The sequence below is a fragment of the Neolamprologus brichardi genome, chromosome 8, assembly GCF_056152115.1.
Source record: "Neolamprologus brichardi isolate AB-2024 chromosome 8, ASM5615211v1, whole genome shotgun sequence".
NCBI lineage: Eukaryota > Metazoa > Chordata > Actinopteri > Cichliformes > Cichlidae > Neolamprologus > Neolamprologus brichardi.
The window spans coordinates 20,604,118-20,625,000 of NC_142111.1; the positions used below are offsets into that span (position 1 = coordinate 20,604,118).

The window sequence follows — 20,883 nt, forward strand, 5'->3', positions numbered from 1 at the left end:
GTGAAAGCTGAATTCATAGAACTGGGCTGTGTGTGCGTGTGTGTGTGTGTGTGTGTGTGTGTGTGTGTGTGTGGTCACTTGTTTAAAAAGAAATAAACAGTCCTTTCCGCCATCAGTGTGCATTTGGAAGTAACTGTGAGGGTGTGACTGACATGACATGCAGTTTGAAAGCCTCTCAACAGTTCGGGTGCAGTTGAAAAAGAGACATGTGCATGACCATGTGTATGTTTGAGAGAATGTGAGTGTTTAGATTTTTCGTCCGCAGCTGTGTCTGACCACAGGAAGACTGGAATGAGTGTGAATGGGTGTTCGTGTGTGTGTGTGTGTGCTTCAATATGGCTCTGATACGGCTCGATGTGGAAGAAATGCATGCTGGGAAAATAGAATAGGGAACGGACACATATGAAAGCCCTCACTCTTCTCTAAAACATGACAGAAGCCATCACCGCCTCTGGTAGATTTGTATTTGTGGCAGTGACCTGTGGTAAAATCTATTCTTCATCTCTAGACAGGTTCATTCAACAAGCCTTTCAAATCAAAATGAGGACGAGAACAAGACAAGGCTGGGTATAGACCTTTATTTACAGCCGTACTTCCCTACTCACCCATAGCATTCCCTTTAAGGACACGAAATTTCAGTTCAGGTGGAAGATGATACAGGTTTTAAAGAAAAACTTAAAACTGGTCACATTTGTGAAGAAAAGGCAGGATGTATATTTTTTTTAGTCTTTTATACATTTCTTTTTATCTTTGTTGGAAAAGAAAACAAGAAGGGATAGAAGAAGAGCAGGAGAAAGACAGGGCCGGGCTGGAACCCGGGCCTCTACATTCACCTTACAGTGTATAGGTAGCCATACGTCGTCAATATGTTTAGCATAACTCAACTGCTACATATGTGCTTATAAACCACAAAAAGTTGTGGTTTTCAGTCTTAGATAGCATCTGGCAGCCCCCCACCCCCTCTTTTCAGTTTGACATTTCTAAAGCGACAGGAAACACAATAGGAAAAAGCTGAGCTATGTGTATTTGGAGGCAGAACATATGCAGATACACGCAATGCAAGGGATCTGACAGTAAACAGTGGCAAGAAGCAGCGGGACTAAATTATTTATCCGTGAGTGACAATCTTGTTTGCTGGAGCAAATAGGAGGAGAGCGTGTAAACAGGGTAACAAAGTTCCTGTCAGAGTCTGTCCTCCTCCACTACCAGAGCTTTACCCCCGAGACCCATCCCTTCTCACTGTGTCTCTGTATCTGTGCCTCCTCATCTCCCTCACTATCCTCTCAAGTGGAAAAGCAACCAGTTAGCATCTTGATGGGTTAGAAGTGAGCTGTCAACTATCTGTCCTGTGAAAGCAACAAATATTCTTCCTGTCAGGATGTGGCACAACACAACTTGTAGAGTGTATGAGCCCTAGCACAGGTTCTCAAGGAGAAGTTAAAATCATGACTGCAAAAATGTGTCTAATTGTCTAACTGTCATCGAATTATCAGAAAATGTCAATTTACAGGCTTTTAGTTTTACTAGGAAAAGGGGTTTAACATGTCAACTGGTACACAATATAAAGAAACCCTAGAATGAATGCTGCATAAACACTTGGCTGCAACAATGACAAAACTGGCTAACCAAAGAGACAGTATATCTGCTCATCAGCATTCAATTTTAGTCTTTTAAACAAATTTAAATGCTGTTTTTTCCCCCAAAAATCTCTGTCAGTATGTCCATGTGAGACAACCAGTCACTAGTTAGGTGTCATACAGTAAAAGCCAGATATGAAACTACTGTGCCTGACTCAATAATTGATTTGAATTTGAAAAAAAAAACAACCCACAATTAGGGATGGGTATCGAAAACCGGTTCTTGTTGAGAACCAGTTCCCAGTGTTTCAATTCCTTGGAATTGTTTGCCATTTTTGCAAACGATTTCCTTATCGATTCCAGTCGCCCCGAATGACGTCACCACGTTGCGGAGCGTCATTTACCTGGCAGGAAACACGGCGCCTAAGTGGCTCAAACGCTAAAAAGTTTGGTTTTGCTTTACGAGAATGGATGACAACAGGGCAACTTGCAATACTTGCAAAGTAGATATTTCATTTAAGGGAGGAAACACTACGAATATGTAAAAGCATTTGCTCACAAAACACGCGATGACCTTAAATGAATGTCGTGTTTTTAATTCCGCTCCGGACTCGTGAATCTCAACTCAGCAGCAGCGGTAACGTTTGCACGTCCTCTCCCGTTAATGTGGCAGGTAAATAATCAACTAACAGTGCATATTATGTTAGCGCGATCTGCCTTATTACAAAACCTGCCATTACTGTGCATTTAGGTGACCATGATGAGAGAGACAGACAGAGTCTGGCTCAGATGCTGGCAGTTCTCACTGCAGTCTACCGTTAGCGTCTCCTTTCAGGCCAGGATAGACGAATGTCACCGAGCAGTTACTAAGTTTGCGGTCAAAGGCTTGCACCCATTTGCCACAGCAGATGATTTTCGGTAAGTGAATGTGTTTAATTGTAGGCAGGGACATTACTGGATATTCTTGTGTAATTGCTACAGAATAATTGATGTTATACTTTGTTATTGCTACAGAAGAATATTTATTTTATTATTTTACATTTACATTTTTTTTTCCTGGGGACCCTGTGACACCCCATTGAAGAGCCGTAGGCTGTGGATCTCTTAAGATCTCACTGTTGGGTTTGTAAGGCCATGTTACTCCTAAATTTCTATCTTGTTCAAAGAGAAGATATAAAACAAAGTTCTAAGCTATTAGACCTTAGTGTTCTCCTTTTTTAAAAAGAATCGATAAGAGAATCGATAAAGAATCGAATCGTTAAACAGAATCGAAAATGGAATCGGAATCGTGAAAATCTTATCAATACCCATCCCTACCCACAATAGCATTAAAGGGCACAGAGTATGGATAATAAATTAAGCTGTGTTCAACATAAACACCTTTTTTTCCAACTCTGCTCCAAGCTATCTCAATGACCATGTAGTTCATCTACAGACTAACTTAGTTAAGCTACTTGTTAAATTAGTTCTGCGATCATTGTGTGAAACAACTGAGGAATGAATGGGATCAGCTAAAACGCTTGCTAATCTTCTCATTTAAATCATGGCTGGTATATTGAAGTATTTTAGTGATACTTTAATGTAAAAACACTGTCTCTCAAAATTACTTGCTATTCAAGGTTAGCTTACTTCAAAGGTGAACTGATAAATGGTAACTCATCACTAGCCAGCAGATGGCCAATCAATTTGCCAAGTATTCCTTTTTTTACTAGCCCTGGGCCACTAAACCAATGGTTAAGTTAAAAACTGTAAGTCAATACCTATCATTAAAACCATAATGTTGAATGAACATTATGGTTTTATTATTCAAATCCCAATGACACAATTAAAAAAGTGCCATTATGATTGTATGCTGGTGAAAATCAGACCCATATTTCCCCTACTCACCCTGTCTCATGGTAAGCAATTATTACCCCTATCATTATTACCAATTCCAGCCTATAGATGTTAAATGTTTAATTCACTGGATCTGATACATTTTGCATGTAATGCACACACACACATATAGGGTATAACCACCTAAGGGTACTTTTTTAGATGTCTATCATTCTGAAACTCATTGCAGTTGAGTGGGTGTAAAATGAATGGGAACACAGCAGCTGCTACGTCCTTCTGCTTGAATGAGTCGCTACAAGGTTATATTAATGGTGCAGCCTTTACAGTTAAAAAGCCCTTTTTTATGCATTCACATCTTTTGCTTTGGAAGCATGTAGGCACGCACAATCAGACACAGATAGACTCTTTGCTGAATTAAATCTGAACGATCAAATGAGCTCTCTTATAACACAAACCGCCATGAGCATTAATTTAGGGGAACGTCTATGACAACAAAGCCTTAATTACAGAAGCCCCTTCAAAGTTATGTTATGGGGGCTACATTGAGCGATTACACCAGTTTTGTTTGTGGGATGAAAAAGTGATGCTTACGGGCGAGACTAGAAAGAGAGAAAATGGTTATTGCGATGTACAGCAACGAGCAATCAAGTGATATTATAGTGTAGAGATGATAAAAAAGCAAGTTTGAGTTCACCATCCCTTTGTGATTCCCAGGTGAAGGGAAAACAAAAAGTGTTGCCTCATATAAGGTGTTGAAAGAAATGAATGGAGACGTCAAAGCCTGAGCAAATATGTACGTACACACCCAGGGACGCACGCTTTGAACTGTATTGTAAGCAGTAATCAGCAGTTACTACATGACAGAGTCGGCTAGGCTGCCGTGTCATCAAATGCCCAAAGATCCTTTTAACTATCACACACCCAACACAGAATAATAGCTTCCTCGGGTGAGAGGAATGACGGGTGGAGAATAAAGAGGTGAACTGACGCGTCTCTAAAATGTCATATCCGAGCACAAGCACGACAGACTTACTAAGTCTTGTGTCTGCCCTTGCAGTGGTACCACCCACATAAATCGTAGCATTTGCTGCGTGGCACGAGATACATGCCCAAAAAAAGCCACTTCAACTGCTAGTTAATGCAAACATCTAACCAACTTAATGCATTTAGTCATGTAGACATAGTTCAGACAACCATATGAAGGTCAAACAGAGCATTTTGTCCCTCGCAAACACGCTCAAGGTGTGCAGACCATTGTCAGTAAAAAGGGGAAAATGCATTGTGGATGCCAGAGCTCAGAGGAGATTGGCCAAACTGTTTCAAGCTGATAGGAAGGCAACAGAGGAAACAACCACTTGTTTCCTTGGAGCAGATCGGCTACAGCAGCAGAAGACCACAGCAGGCACCACCCCTGCCAGCGAAGAACAGGAAATTGAGGCCACGATTTGCACGGCTTACCAGAACTGAACAATAGGAAAGCACTGCCTGGTCTGATGACTTCTGCGGTGACATTCAGACGTCAGGGTGAGAATTTGGTGTAAACAACATGAATGCATGGACCCATCTAGCTTTTATCAATGGTTCAGGCTGGTGTTGGAGGTTTAATGGCATGTGGGATATTTTCTTTAAACGCTTTAAGCTCCTTAGTACCAGCTAAGTAGCATTTAAACGCCATAATATTGTTACTGATCACATCCATCCCTTTACGATCACAGCGTACTTACTGGAATAACAGTCTCCAGCAGGATAATGCACCAAGCTCAAATCATGTCAAACTGGTTTCTTGAACATGACGAGTTCACTGTACTCAAATGACCCACAGAGTCACCAGATCTCAATCGAACTTTGGGATGCAGTGGAACAGGAGATCTGTGCATCCAAAACATCTGTAGCAACTGCGGATGCCATCATATCAATATGAACACAGTTCTCTGGAGAAAGTTTGCTGCACCTTGCTGAGTCTGTGCTAAAATTAAGACAGTTTCAAGTAGGGCTGCACGATTAATTGTTAGAAAATTGCGATCTCAATTCATACTTATGTGCGATCTCATTTCCAAATGACAACGATTTAAAAAAAAAAAAAAAAAAAAAAAAAAAAAAGACGACAACGATTGTACCGCATTTTGATCCGGGACATAAGCTGCATGAAAACAAGCGCTCACTCTTCCTGCTCAACAAATGACAAGGGCGGAGCCTAATACCATGTGATACAGAAGCTGGCTGCTAAAATTGGCAGGGAAAAAAACAACGGAGAGCACGTCAGGAATGACGGGAAAGTGACAGGAGAAAATCCGTCCCGGTCAACCACCCAAACATCAATAACGGGAACCTTATACAGCGCTTCCCTATACCCGTCGAACTCCCGCAGGCACAAAGAAATTACGGAGGCTATTACTTATCACCTGACCAAAGATATGGCTCCCATCAACACTGTGCAAAACGAGGGATTTAGGAAAATGATCAACACCCTAGACAAACGCTAACTATTTTTCTATTGTTGCACTACCTGCTCTATACACGCAGTGTCGAGCAACGGTGGAGACGGAATTTCAAGCAGTACAACATTTTGCGGCAACAACAAAATGTGAGACATTTGTTGTTTTTATGTTTAGTTATTGTTTTTATGTTCAGTCTCAACTGTTACGAAGTTGATGTGCAGTTAATAAGTGCAATAAATATTTATATTGGAGAAAAAAAATCGTGAGAGAATCGTGATCTCAATTCTAAGCAAAAAAATCGTGATTCTCATTTTATGCAAAATAGTGCAGCCCTAGTTTCAAGGCAAAAGTAGCTCCATCCCAGCAGTAAGTAAGCAAGAAGTGGTGGGTGATTGTATAACATTGTCAATATCCATGGATTTTAAAGTATACACAAGCGCTAATGAAGTTTATGTACTCAAAGGCTTTCAAAATTATCAGATCTTTTTCTCTTTTGTTTCTTGCCCCATATTTTGTTAAGTTTTAGCATGGTAATAACTGTAATGACAAAGTAGACCTGGAGGATATTTCTGCTTTTAAATGAGACCATTATGAGCAAAACTAAAAGGGCAACCACGATCACATAAAACAACCTTTTTATATGCAAAATATCAGCTGTGGCATTTTTCAGCTGTTCAGTTTATCCTTTGTGATTACATAATGAAGTACGGAAGACTTTGGGTGAATATGGCCAGAATAACAGTCATTGTAGACCGGGCATGAGACCTTTTTAAATTTCAAATATGTGCAGGAGCTGAAAGCACACAAAACAATTATTCAAACTACAGAATAGTAATAAAAGACAGCTAGTCTATATCTGGGGTTCCTGATAATAATGCGACGTCTTCATAATGCTTAGCAGACAGAGTGCACTATGCGACAGCAAAGCAAAACGATCTCTGAGGACTTTTCTCCAATAGATGCAACAGTTTCTTTGCTGACAGTGAGAAGCAGAGCAACAGCTGTATAGGAAACGGTCCAACGTGGCTCAACTCAGGGTTTTGTAGACCCTTTCTGAGACGACTTGGCTATCTTTCGGTGTCAATCTGCATGGCACAACTTCGTTTATCTTAAGATTAAATATAATAAATGTCTCTTTGTGAAAATGGCTGGAAATTGAACCCTCCGTATGGAATTTAAAAAGGAAAAAAAATTGCACTCTTCATCACATTTAGAGAAAAATGCAAAAAAGCTGGAGAATGTAAGACAACACCATAAGCATAGGGGAAAATCTTGGTGCATGTTGGGAACCATTTTGTTTTCCAGCAACGATGCCCTTGCCCCAAAAGCTTCTCGGTTTGAATCAAATTAGCATGCAGTGTTGGCTCACGGGCACGCCATAAACAGGGCTGCTTTTGTTAATTATCCATGGATCTCAGCATTACAAAGAGTGTTCCTACTTGCCTTTGGCTAAGTTACGTTCAAATAGAGAGAGAAAACTTGCATTTAAAGGTGAAAAAATAGAACACACAAATACATAAATGTGATGTATTAAGAAAACAGACACTCTAAATGTGCGTTTCCCAGCCTCCTTACTTTAATTAGCCTTCCAAAACAACAATTCTTTTTTACTTCGCTGTAAAACCAGAAAGAATCATGCACAAAGCAGTTTTTTAAAGAATTATTTATCTGCCTTATGTCTAAATAAGACCAAAAGCCTGTAACATGTTAATATAAAGAGCATAAATATCAGTGAGCTTTGGAGTTGTCTTTATATCCACATGTCCAATTATCCCTCCAGCAACTAAACACAGTAAGGAAAAGAAAGAAGAACAAAAACTCAACTGAAAACAGCAGGTCATTCCATCAAATTTATTATTCGCTTCTCTGTCACAGTTTTGAAAGTGCTGCAGTACATATCACCACACAGTATGTTCTCATCTGACTAACATTAGCCTCACAAAAGACGTTCCACATCATTGCAAAGCCATTGCTTTTTCTGTCATGATACTTTCGCTTGGTTCATGCCATAATGGGTAATTTTGAGCTCAGCTTAACAAAAAACACTTGGGCTGGGGATAGTTGTCTCCGAGTGTCATTACATTCAATAAATAGGCATGCAACTCTCTGGCCTCCAACTTGCAAATGTTCAGCAATGCAGAGAGGGTCATTTCTAAAAATGAGGAGCCCGCCAGGACTGTCCTCAATCTATTTCAGTGAGGTGAAACAGAGGAATGGTCTCGTATAGCAGACATATGAGACCTCTACAAATCAGGTGTGGTTTTTGATTTTTATGAATGCACATGACACTATCTGTAGTAGCACCAACATATAAACAGATCTCAAGGGCTTCTTTCAGTTTCTTCCTTTCAGATACCACAATCTGAAAAAACCCCTCTCTCAACTGCAAGCATTAATAGCAACTGAGAAATTAAACACAACAGATGGAGTGTTACAGTTGGTGTTAAAAATATTTACTCTCGTGTTAGGTCTGTCACTGCTAAACGAATCCAAAAGTATGTGTGTGTGCGTGAGGAGTGGAAAAAGGCTCATTGGTGCCAGACGGTGTTGAGGTGTATGTTTGCGTGTGGGTCTGTCTGTGTCGGCATCTTGCCACGTTGGTCATTGAAGCCCATAATCACAGTGTTTTGTTCAAAACTAAAGGATAATCAGGAAGGTGGAGAGGAGGTGCTCCACCTGCCCATCAGTTATCCCGTGGAGTGAAGTCGACTATTGTGGAGACGTGTGTTTAAACTAACAGGCTGTGGCACTGAAAGCCCTTCAGACGTGAGTGTTTGTGCATCACCCAAGTGTGATCTGGACAAAAGGACAGATCGCACTTGTTGTCGCGTCTGCTAAGAATCTTTTTCTTTCATAGGTTGTTCACAAGAAGAAGTAAAGAAGTGAAATACATTATATATCAGTGTATGTTTGTAAGTTTTACTCTGAAGTTTAACTGTGATGTAGAAACTCATGAGAATTAAACCCACTAAGAAGTCATTTAACTAAAATTTGATCAATACTCTGGGCAGAGAAATTCTTGCGAAAATGGAAAAGTGCCCATAAAATGACATAAAATTTACTATTGACTTGTGAATTGTTTAGGGATGGATGACGAATGCCAGATAAATGTAAAGTTTTGGTTTTTAATACTGAATTAAGTCGTATTTGATTCAAGAAAACAAAAAACAAAACAGACAACTTGAAGAAACCTGATACCAACAAAGAGATTTCTTTAGCTGCCTTCAGTACTTCTTTAAATTCACTCTTGCACTGATCTCCTTTAATGAGGCAGCTTTCAACTGACTCAAAAATGTAGTTTTTTAGGGATTCACATCAATAGAAAAGCACCTAAGATTAACACCCCACAAGTGCTTCATTAGAGTAAGGCTGTTGCCTGCCAAAGCCCTTATAAATGAACCTTTCCTCCAGTTCATTTACTTCATTAAGTTTGGTTTGCCTACTTACCAATTAATTCTTGCTACAGCAGATGAAAGATACACAAGAAGAACAGAAAATCTAACAGCCACATCATAAATAACATGCATTTTTAAAGCTTCCGGCTAAATGTAACTTTAAAATGAGAAACACGGAGTATATTAGGCTTTTGTAATAACACAGACAACTTCTTGGCCACACGCACACAACACAGTCAGGTTAAGCTTTTGGCAAATTCTTCTGAAAGAAAGGAACAAACTCACAAACAAACCGTGGACATTACTAGACACCAGAATTTTATCAATCCTTGTATCTAAGCTTAACAAATACTTAGCCTGGCAGCAGTATAAGCTGGTGCCTGATCTCGTTCATTATCTCTGGGGCATATAATAGATGGATTTAGCCTTCGTGACTTTATCAGAGGATAGCATCTGTTTCCCATCTGAGGCTACAAGAGATCCATTTGTACAGTTTGAAATGGACTGGCACCCCACAGTTGACAAAGACAAAAGGCTTTAAAGAAATTAACTATTAAACAGGGCTGTCTAGTTAAATATTCATTTTAATCCAGCGCTAACAGAGAGATACCCATCTAGTCCTTTTGGTCCCATCTTGCTAGGCAATTAAAAAGGAATTTTCATTCTTTCTCTCGGGCTGAATTAACAGCTTGGAGGGGACCGTCGAAAGGAAAAGCCAAAAAGTATGTATGTCAAAGATCAGCTTTCTCTTTTGTCTTAAATGCACTGGTGGAAAACAAGATCTTACGAATGGCAGCTGTGGTTTATCTGCGGGGGGTGTCTTTCCGCTGTTGTTAAAATGCACACTTAGCAAAAGCCTCGATGCATTTGACCTCTAACTTTAGTAAAAGCAGTCAACAAAATGCTACAAACTAAATAATTTGACAGACAATAAATGAACATTCAGCCCATACAATAAATACAATGAAGCTACAACTGCAGTAAAACGCCTAGTTTTGACTCAAATTCTCTTTTCATGTTTGTATTATGATTGTATAACTATTATCGTTGTTGTTTTTAGCAGATGACGATATAAACACAGAGTCACAATTCTGAACTGATGCAGAAAGGGACGACAACTCATCACAGGATGAGAGAGATTAAGGCTCCTCTTCACGATACAGCGATACAGCCAAAGCTATCAAGCAGATCTAATGACCGTCAGCTGAGTGTGTCACTGTTTCAGTCATACTGTCAACAGAGGAAAGATCCTTTAGTCTATCCACCCATCATAAAACCTGCTACATGGCACAGACAGAAGAGCGATGCTTTTTCTGTGTCGACACAGCAAAACTAATAAAGGTTATACCAAGTGGAGTCTACTGAACCACAGTTGCATGTTTACATATATGGATTAATGTTTAGGTCTCTTGTAATTTTTTTTTTAAATACGTGTCACATCTTGCTGCACAGGGCAAATTAGGAAAACAGGAAGTCAGACACAGAAGCACAATAAAACAAAAAAAAGAATCTGGTCAACTTTCAAAATAAAAGACCACCGGCAGACTATATGCTTTGCTTGAGCAATGCTCACTGTGTGATTTTGAGATATTTTTATATATTTAAGTATAGCCCATGGCAAGAGTAGTCTGATAACATGTCTAGCAAATATCTTAAAATTACATTTAAAAAAATTCCCCAATCATTATACACAGCAGGCAGTTGGACAATGTATCAGCTGAAATCCTGGTATTACAACAGCATACAGCCCTTCTGACACGCAGACTTAGTGTTCAGTTATGTTGGCTACAGCGATCCTTTCAAAGAAAACGCAAGTATGTACTGGGACATAAAGGACAAGAGGACAACTTTAGTTTGTTCTAAAGTTTAGAACTGCCCGATAGTTTTTATTTAGGGACTCAAATCTACTGATTTTACATAACCACAGTAATTTGTCTGACTGCTTTCTGAACACTACAATAGCTGGACTATGCACAGAAAAGAGCTACATGCTCTGCAAAATACTTCCAAGATGGATGCAATTATAGATTAGGAGCCAGCATTTTAAACTTACCCATTGAGTGAATACACTGTAATAAATGCATTTTTTTATGCTGAGGTTATCTGAATTTAACTAAGTGCAATTTCAGGACTTTAACCAGGACCAGCTTGAAAATATTAAATCAGAGTAGTTCAAAAACTCAGATTACATTATGGATTACATTAGATATACCACAAAGCAAGGGAAATTCCTGGTTTGATTCAGATCACATTACAGGTGACAGCATACCAATCTGACATCCAAAGCTTTTGTTAAACATGATTAAAAAGATGACTGCCACTTCAAACAAAACACAGATGCTAGCTACAGAATAAGACTGCATGTAAGAACGCGTTTGAAATAGAGGACTGCGTTGGAGTTCCTTCATTGTTAAAAGCATGCGCTTCTGCTTGTTATGGAGGGTTAAAATGACGACACTTCATTGTGTAAACAGATCATTTAGAATCAATTCCTGTTATTCTGCTGATTAAAAGGTACATTTAGATCAGAATAAGCTCTCAGCACTGTCATATTACCCATTTCTTTATATTTTGATAGTAAAACAGGAAATAGGTGCAGCCGTTTCTTAAAACATCTGAAAACTTGCGTGGAAATACATACAACAGTTTAAACTCTCATAATTTCTTTAAGCAGCCTCCAGGAACAGTTCTCTCAACTTCTTGAAGGACATTCAAAGCTCTTCTTTGGATGATGGCTGCCTTTAATTCCATAATGAGAGGTCTGGCATAGGTGGAGGCCAATCCACGACTGGTGTTTTTATATCCGGTTCAATTTTTACTGCACTGGCAGTGAGACTGCCATGCTGAAGCTGTTGTCAGGCAGACACTTTCCAGATGGTACTGCGCAGCGGATCAAAATGATTGTACTTTTCTGCACTGAGAATTCCATCAATTTTGACAAAATTCCCAACACCACTGCATTGAAGCTGCAAACCATGACAGAGCCTCTACTATGTGTTACAGATGGCTACTGTGCCTCTACAGACCTCTTTTGTAGATGTAGATGACAATTTGAAACAAAAATCTCAAATTTGGAATAATCATTTCATAAGATATGTTGCCACTGATTTTCAAGCCAGTTTTGGTGTAACGGATCAACTGACGGAACAGATTCATCTCTCAGGTCTCCTGTCAGGATTTCTTCTTTCAAAGACAGTTCATCTAGTGCCCTGGGAATCACCTTACTTGTGCAAAAAATACTATTTTATGCTGGTCAGACTGTGTTATCCTCTAAAATTGGTCAGGTACAAGGATGGACTAAAATGAGCAGCAAATGTCCAAAGAAAATTTCTGGAAGAACTTCAGAAAGACAACAACGACAAATGCCAAGAAAGTCTGGCTCCTTGGAAGGAAAATAGAAAGAAATGAGGTGTGGCTCAAAACCTTTAACCAGTATTGTATTTTAAAAATTTTAGGAAAAAGCAAACCAAACACACTGCTACACAGAAATAGACTGGAATTTATATCGTTTTCTTTTAGCCTTTCTGACCAACTCAAAGTGATTTAGACCGTATTTAGCCACATATTCATACACAGCTGTATTATATACACTGGTAACACATGATTCTCTGCACAGCCTGTGCGTGTGTTCAGTCATGCACCAATCTACTCTAAAAGGGCTGGCCAAGATGCATCGAGAAGGAAGCATGCTGCGAGGGTAAATAATGCATGCCTACACAGGACATGAGAGAAGGCTGTAGCTTCAAGTGTGTGGAGTGCATGGGCAGGGGGCTTGTGGGGGCTCGCTTGTGCGTGCCAGCCTCAGACAGCTCACCACAGAGCAGACGCGCAGAAACGAAAACTCTGTGCCTTCTTAACAAAGACAGAAATGACACCAGTCAGCCGCAGAGAAAGCCAGCTTGAATTTTCATCAAAACAAACACACAAAGTGACGATGCTGCCAAAATAGCTGAGCAGTAATTATTTGACAGTAAAAGGCCATATCGGGTTATATTATTTACACTGCCGGGGACTTCAGACCACCCCTCGGTATTTTAGGCTCTAGCCTCAAACTCTCATCTGACCCAATTATCCAATTAGCTGAAGTAGTGGCCAGACTAGAAGCCGATGACAACTGGAACACCTGCAGTTGCTGCTCTCGGTGTGGGGTCCAGGAGTTACGTGACCCCGGCAAAAGGCATATTTTAACTAATCTGAGCTATAGTGTAAACACCACAGACACTCTGCTCAAGAGGAAGCTGCAAACCTCTGAGGTAGTCCTTCCTTACAGAGTCCAGTCTGTGTGAAGTATTCCTCACTTTCTGACTTCATTGGAAATCAAAGCTACTTTAACTGGAAGGTCAAATAATTAAATCCCTTTGCTCTCGGACCACACTGTAAGACAGGCATGACAGCATTAAGCCTTTTGACAGTGGCAGGAAACTCTAGACGACGAAACGCCATTGTTACGTGACTTCCAGCGCTTACACCCTTCCGTCAGTTTCCTAAATAGAGTAACATCTTAAAAAGAAACCACAACATTGCAGTTTGCCCTACAGGCACTTCCAAGTGGGACAAAAACCAGCCTTGCTTTTGATAGCTCAACTCAAGCTCTCTCTGCCAAAGCATTTCTTTCTCCCTCGGGGCACTTTCCTCCTTCCCTCAAGGTGGTTCAACAACTCTGTGGTCATACTGCTGTGCCTCTTCAGATGCTGAACATTAAGGGATTAGGGCGGAGCGGCAGAATCCATCGGAAGTAATCTTCACAAGAGTTTTTATCTGCTTTGATTTGTCTGTCAAGCTTTTGTTTGATTTACTTTTTGTATATTAAAAAAGTTCTTTGATCACACCGAACCACGCTATTAGTGAAGCTCCAGTATTTTTAAGATGAAAAGAATTTTTTTAAAAGTCAGGAGATCAGAAGATGGGATGTTTGTCTTCTCCATTCCTTGATTTTCTGGATTATCAATAACAAATGCATAACCAAGGTGTTGAGCTCAACTGCAGCCAGGTGAGGTTACATCTTAGAAAGAGGTGTAAAGTATGATCGCAGTGACAGTGCAGCTGGCAATTATATAACAAACAACATCCCAGCTGCTTCTGTGCATATAATTACATTCTCATCCAAACAAAGCAAAACAAACAACAACTGTTGGATTGTCTGTAGAAGGCCACATACTTTTTATACCAGCCGAGCCGAGGGAAACGAACACAAACCACACTAAACAGGTTTGCTTTTCTGACAGTGTTTCTTCTTTTAAATCACCTTTTAAGGTTTCCGCTTGCATGACTTTCAACCTACTTCAAAGTCAACTTCCCTTCAAGACAGGTGGTTAATTTGTCTGAAAAAATGAGCTCATCTCAAACTCCTTCCAATTAAGACTATGATGACATGCAAAATGTGCCCACAGAGAACGAGGGATAAAGAAGGAGAATGAATCCAACTTGTGTGGGGGATCCGGCTCACATACCCAGCATCTAGCCACAAAAAGGGATGTCTTGGGCTCAGAGTAAACACTGATGGATTTCAGGCTTAAATACTCAAGGCCATTTGTGAAAACAGAGAGGAGTAATATTGCCACCGGGATCTCCTTACACGACATTGTGTATTTATCTTCAAAAACCATGTGAAGCATTCCCAAAATACTATACGTTCTTCCATGTGACACTTTTACCCACATTAATAAGGCAAAATGACCTGGGAGATGTGTTACGACATTTATATCAGCCTCTTTCACATTCCTGAATTCAAGACATATCAGTTTAAATCAACAATTATTCTGTGTTTTTGTAAGTGTATGCTGCAAGAAAAATAGACTATACGTCTAGAGTTTTAACAGAATATTTGACTATCTGGCCACTCAAAATAAAGGACAAAAAGGGAGGACCTGCTATGTGTTGCGGAAGTAAATACAAGGAATGCACATTCAAGGTCATGCTGAAACAGCTGAAAGCCACAATAAAAGCAATTACCTGGAATGCATGACACTTCTGAGACAGTTTTATCCTTCCATGCAGAGATATACACCCCACATACCTCTCATCTATCAGTCAGAAGCCACTCAGTAGGGAATCCTAGGAAGAAAGGACTGCAGCCACCTGAACCTGTGCAGCCATCAAGCTTACAAGGGGTATTCTTGCTCCACTCACTGAACACAGTGCTTGACAATTTTCCCTGTCATCCTTGAATGCATCTCTACACCCTCTACATCTCTGCAAACCTGTAGCAATAGGACTCAGGACTGTAACATTATGCATATGAAATCAATGATCTCACTCAAGCAGTGGCACACAAAGACAGAGGGATCAACTACAGTGCTGCCACAGTTTTTGATCATCAGGTTCTTGTGTGAAGTTAACCAGACAAAAGTCCCTGAGCCACCTTTTGAATATACATGAATAGTAAGTCAGAGGTTCTTTAGAGTCAAAGGAGCTCAAAAGGAAATTGAAAACAGAATGATCTCTGCATTTTCATGGTGTGAATAATGAATAGGCCTGAATGTTTAATGTACGCTAACTGGTAGCTTCATTAGTGGCCTGTTCATCTGCTTGTTAACGTGAATATGTAATCAGCCAATACAACGGTAGCAATCCAATGCCTTTAGTTCAAGCTAAGCATCAGAACGAAGGAGATGAGGGACTTTGAAAGTGGTATAGTTGTTGGTGCACAGATACAGTAACAGTAACTCAAATAACCCCTGTCACAAGCAATATATCCATAAGAGCAGCAAGAAGAGGAGAGGCTACAGGAGGAGACTATCACAAAGGGTGCTACGTCAATAATCAGTAAGTCAATAAGAAAAAGAAAACTGAAGCTACAATTGCCACAAGCTCAGCAGAAGTAAGGAAAAACATCACCTGATCTGATGAGCCTTTCTGCTACAATATTCAGTGGTTCATATTGGCAGTGTATACTGCATATTTATATTTTCTTGGCACACAAATGAAGATTGTGTAAATGCCATCGCCTGCCAGACTATTGCTGGTGACCATGTCCTTTCCTTTATCTTCTGATAGCAGTTTCCAGCAGTATGATATGTCATGTCACAAAGCTCAAATCATCCCAGCTGACAAATCTGCAGCAGCTGTGTGATGCTATCATGTTAACAGGCGTCCAAATTTCTGGAAAAAGTTTTCAGCACCTTGTTGATTCTGTGCCACAAAGAATTCAGGGAGTTTTTTGAGTGCCTTGAGGTCCTACCTGAACATTAAGCCAACCAGAGATACACCTGTGGTGTCAACGTAGAATGAGAAAAAAGTGACTCATTCATTAAAAGTAAATGACAGATTTTGCAGATCCTCCCAGAAGAGGGGCGTGATGTGGATCCAACTGCATTTACTCGGGTCTAGGGTTCAAAAATGACAATACTAGGCTGCTCCTCAAAATTGTAATTTTTATTCTTTGTTTTTGCCTTTTTTTTTTTACAATAGAAACCTTAATTCTATGTATTTTCAGGTCTTAACACACATTTATTCAATTTGCAAGTAGATCGAGGCACTAAAGGGAAATACCGCAGTTTCAGTGAAATATGAAGCCAAGTTGTAGCCTAACCTCAGGCCGAGTTAGTGGAGTAAATGAAGATTGACAGGACGGATGTCAAGGAGGGCAAACAAATACAGGGACTCGCGTGGCACGAACAGTGGCTGCCGCCTCTTGCATCACTCAACGCTATGAATGTCTAGGAGCTCAGGCCTGGGCTCAACTATTTGGCGTGGAAAGAGGGAGACATTTTTCAAATACCTCAAGGATATTTACACACCTGCTTAGTGTGAGGTGTACCGAGGAGACAGTTCTGTTTCAGAGACAATACGATTTTAACCATAGCAATGGACTGATTGACTCTATTCAGGTCCCAGCAACAAAACCGTGTAAACATCTGCACATTCATATTCATAGACGTCTGCACCTAAATGGCACAATGCAAGTTTACGTTCAAGATGATCAGTGTTATTACAAACTCGTTGACTTCCTGGCATTTCACTGTTGCAAAACAGTGAACACGTGACTGAATCACACTGCTAGGAAGCCAGGGTGGGGGAAGGGGAGTCTGTTTCAAGGCCATGAACCTGTAGGGTAATCAAGGTCTTTGTCAAATTATAGGCCAAGAACACCACTAACCACAGTTCAATCCAGGGCTGAAGAAGAGGTCACCCATTATGTGAATATTATTAAGTCAGAGAGAATTCCGATGTACAACATCAACATTAGAGAGCAAGAGAAGGCCCTACTTTAGGCATTCTAAGTGTCTAAGTACACTAGCTCCCCTTTGTTTAAACCTTCAAAAAAGCTTTCAGCGTGGAACTAATAATAGCATTACAGTTAGCTCAATGCATTTTTGAGATGCGTAGCTAAAGAGGAATGTAGGCTGGGTAAATAAGGGGATGTGCTGGTCCGTTTAGCGTTTTTTTGGAACATCTCTTAAAACAACTTAAAAAGAAAACGGTGGATGTGGGTCTCGGTCAACAGGCATGTTGTCATAACATGTCTACAAAAAAACTATATTACACAACTTCAAGGCCAACGAATATCAGGCCAGTTCTGGGACGGGTCACTTTTGTTCCAAAAGGAAATTGGTACTAAAAATCAAAGTGATTCAAGACCACAAACATCTGCAATGTTTACTGCGATTCTTGAAGCAGTTAAAACAGCCCATGTGTTTAATATTTCTTGCTTTCTGGGACTTCTGTATTTGCAGGAAATTTAGCTGAGATTAACACAGGAGTAACTGCTGCTTGTTGAACTGCATACTCAAAGACAATTTATTGACGAGTTGTTGGTTAAAATTCACTGCCAAACTATGAAAGCTGATACAATGTTTGTTTAAGCTCAAATGATTTTAATGCATATATGGTGACTAGAATTTCTTAGTTTGTGTAAAAACCACATGCTAATATGTACAAAGGTGTGCGTATATATATGTATGTTTGAAAGAAGAAAACAAACCTGGTTAATTGAGTTGGCAGCACAAGAGGCAAGGCCTGTTCCCAAAGATGACACGAAAAACATGACTGGATCAAAGGGCACCGGAGCCATTGCAAAGCCGGCAGCTGCAGTTGTAACCACCAGAGCTGAAATAACGAAGGTGATAAAAAGAAAAGAAACAACATAATCCATTATAGTTTCTCGGAGTATTATCTCTCCAAAATAATATGTAAAACATTTAATATCCCTAGAAGTTTGATTCAGTGTAAACAAAAGGAAAGCACATAGTAGGTCAAGACAAACTGCAACACATTAGATTTCAGCTTGTTCCCCTTTTCATGCTTCTTATCTAAAAACTAACAGAATGACTTTAAGTTCTTGTATTAAAACTACTGACTCCAATTTCTCCAAAGCTCCACTTAAATATGTAAAGTGATGGATCTATTGTTATAACCCATTGCGATACAGAGGGAAATGAATTACAGTGAATCTTATGAAGACGATCAGTCCCACTGACTCACTCACCGAATGACTGGCATGAATCCCTGTTTATTATATTACTAAGCACAACAACATAGTCATGTCTATGTGCACATTTAACCCATCCACAGTAATCTTGTACATTTTTCTATTTATTTGACTGGTGTTCTTTACTTACTCAATTTTTACACAATGTCAGTGATTCTGTATGCATGTCGGGTAAGTGTTTGCATGTTATTTCCTTTAGTTCATCATCAATTCTAGCTTTGCACAATTCACAGTAAACAATCCCTTTATCTTCTTATACTGGGCCTTGGTGGAGCCAGTCAAGCCATTTTAGTTCAGCTTTCTCCCGATTGGCTGCCCCTATCAAACAGAAGGTCTCAAAACCAGATAGGTGAGTTTGCTGTGCTCAAAACCAGAGTTGTGTGCCCGAGATGACAACATAAAACATCCCTCCTCCCTAATATGAATCCAACAGTAGGAAAAGCTTTTTAAAGTATTTAAAAAAGCCTGAATATTGAGTCAACTAATATTGTAATAATAAAATATATAAGTAAGTGTTGAATACTCTACCTGTTAGTTTAATTTTTGAAAGTCTTGCATAGATATCCGGTAAGTCAGCCCTATCAACCTTCAGCTGCTTCCACTGTCTATCTAGACGTGCCTGTTTTTCTTCTTCAGTCTCAACCCGGACATGTGGAGGCTCATCTGGAGTTCCAGTCATATGGGAAACGGAAACATTCTGCGCTGCTGCATTTTCTGCAGTGTGCTTCAAGATGGAGAGTTTATCTTGAGGCTTATGGGTTGCATCCTCTGCCTGTGGACCAGCATCTGTAGCTGCAGGATTGATGGTTGGTACTCGCTCCACTTGCCTTTCAACGCTGTCATCTCTCTCATCCACAATAGTGAGGACAGGTGCTTGTTTGGGGATGGCTCGCTGGTGAAGCTCACTTGTGTTCTTTGAAACATACTGGGGGAAAAAAACAAAAGCAAGGAGACTTATTGGGAAAATATTTTCTAATGGCAAAAAAGAGGAAAAAGAAGAAACTCCGCTAGCCTCAGAATACTGGGATAAATCAGCATTAACGATAAGCAAAAATGTTTAATAAATTGATTTTACGAGATACAATACGTTCGAAGACGACAAGATGATACCTGACGTTTGAGGAAGTTAAAATGTTGATACGTCAGCCAGTTTGAAGGATCTCTTCTGTGCAACTGAATAAGGCTGCGAGCAATCTGGTTACATCGAGGAACATTTCGAGCTAGTTTCTGTTTCACACTTACACCAACAAAACCTACAAGAAACGCAAGACATTAAAATTATTAAAAGTCACAGTTTGGTTAAATTTTCTTGGTCATTAAAAACTAAAACATGCTTTAATCAAAAATTTTCCTACATTTGTTGCCCAGATACATTTTGCTGCTCATTTCAGCATTTCAGTATCCAAGAGAACACCACAGTCAATTTACTACTGGACAATCCCATTGCTCTTATTTGAAAATTTAACCAGCTAGCTCATCCCACCTCATTTGTCTTTCTCTGGCAAGGTAACCTGCTCAGTGCGGTGGTGATCTTTGTCATTCAGCTACCTGTGGTCATATTTGCTTGTCTGTAGGCTGTAAAGATCAGAAAGTCTGCTGCAAGCTCCAAGACCACTAAATTGCATTTGCAGCAGGCGGAGACTTGGTTTATATGTTTAACCAAGGCTGCAGAGCAGAAAACAACCTTGTTGCTACATGCAGTTCAAGAAAAAGGATTTGGAAATTAGCAGGGAAACTGCTTAATTGCTACTTATTTTTTTTACTATTTGTTTTAAAAAGCATGGGGGTTCATCTTTTTGTGCTCACACCCTACTGCCACAAATACTGTGAGAAATACTAGAAACCATGAGGAAAAAGCACATTTACTCTATGGACAGGAGGGGAAATGACCAAATAAAATGAATGGATGGACAGACAGATAAAATAAAACACAATCAGCATCCTTTGACGTGGTTTTCATACCACTGATGCAATGCCACAACTCAGAGATATATATTTTGTTATGCTACTAGCCTTCCTAAACATTAATCCGACCCACCAAACTTACTTTCACATTAGTGGTAACACTATCACTGTTATTTTTATTAAAGACGATAGCTCAAACACAGCAGATCCTACTGTGGATAAAACGTTATCCTAAATTGCTGTTGACAGTGTCCTTAGACCGACTGGCGAAGCATCGAAGTTATGTCCAATATTGACTCTTC

General features: G+C 39.8%; 1 protein-coding gene across 1 annotated transcript in view; it reads right to left on the reverse strand.

Moving 5' to 3' along the window:
* Positions 1-20,883, reverse strand: part of cox10 (cytochrome c oxidase assembly factor heme A:farnesyltransferase COX10) — a 35,386-nt gene that overhangs the window by 14,099 nt on the left and 404 nt on the right. The window contains exons 2-4 of the mRNA XM_006790938.3: positions 19,787-19,929; positions 19,205-19,601; positions 18,170-18,294 (exon numbers count right to left, since the gene is read on the reverse strand). Coding sequence (XP_006791001.1) covers positions 18,170-18,294; positions 19,205-19,601; positions 19,787-19,929 — 665 coding nt within the window. The remainder of the gene's footprint in view (positions 1-18,169; positions 18,295-19,204; positions 19,602-19,786; positions 19,930-20,883) is intronic.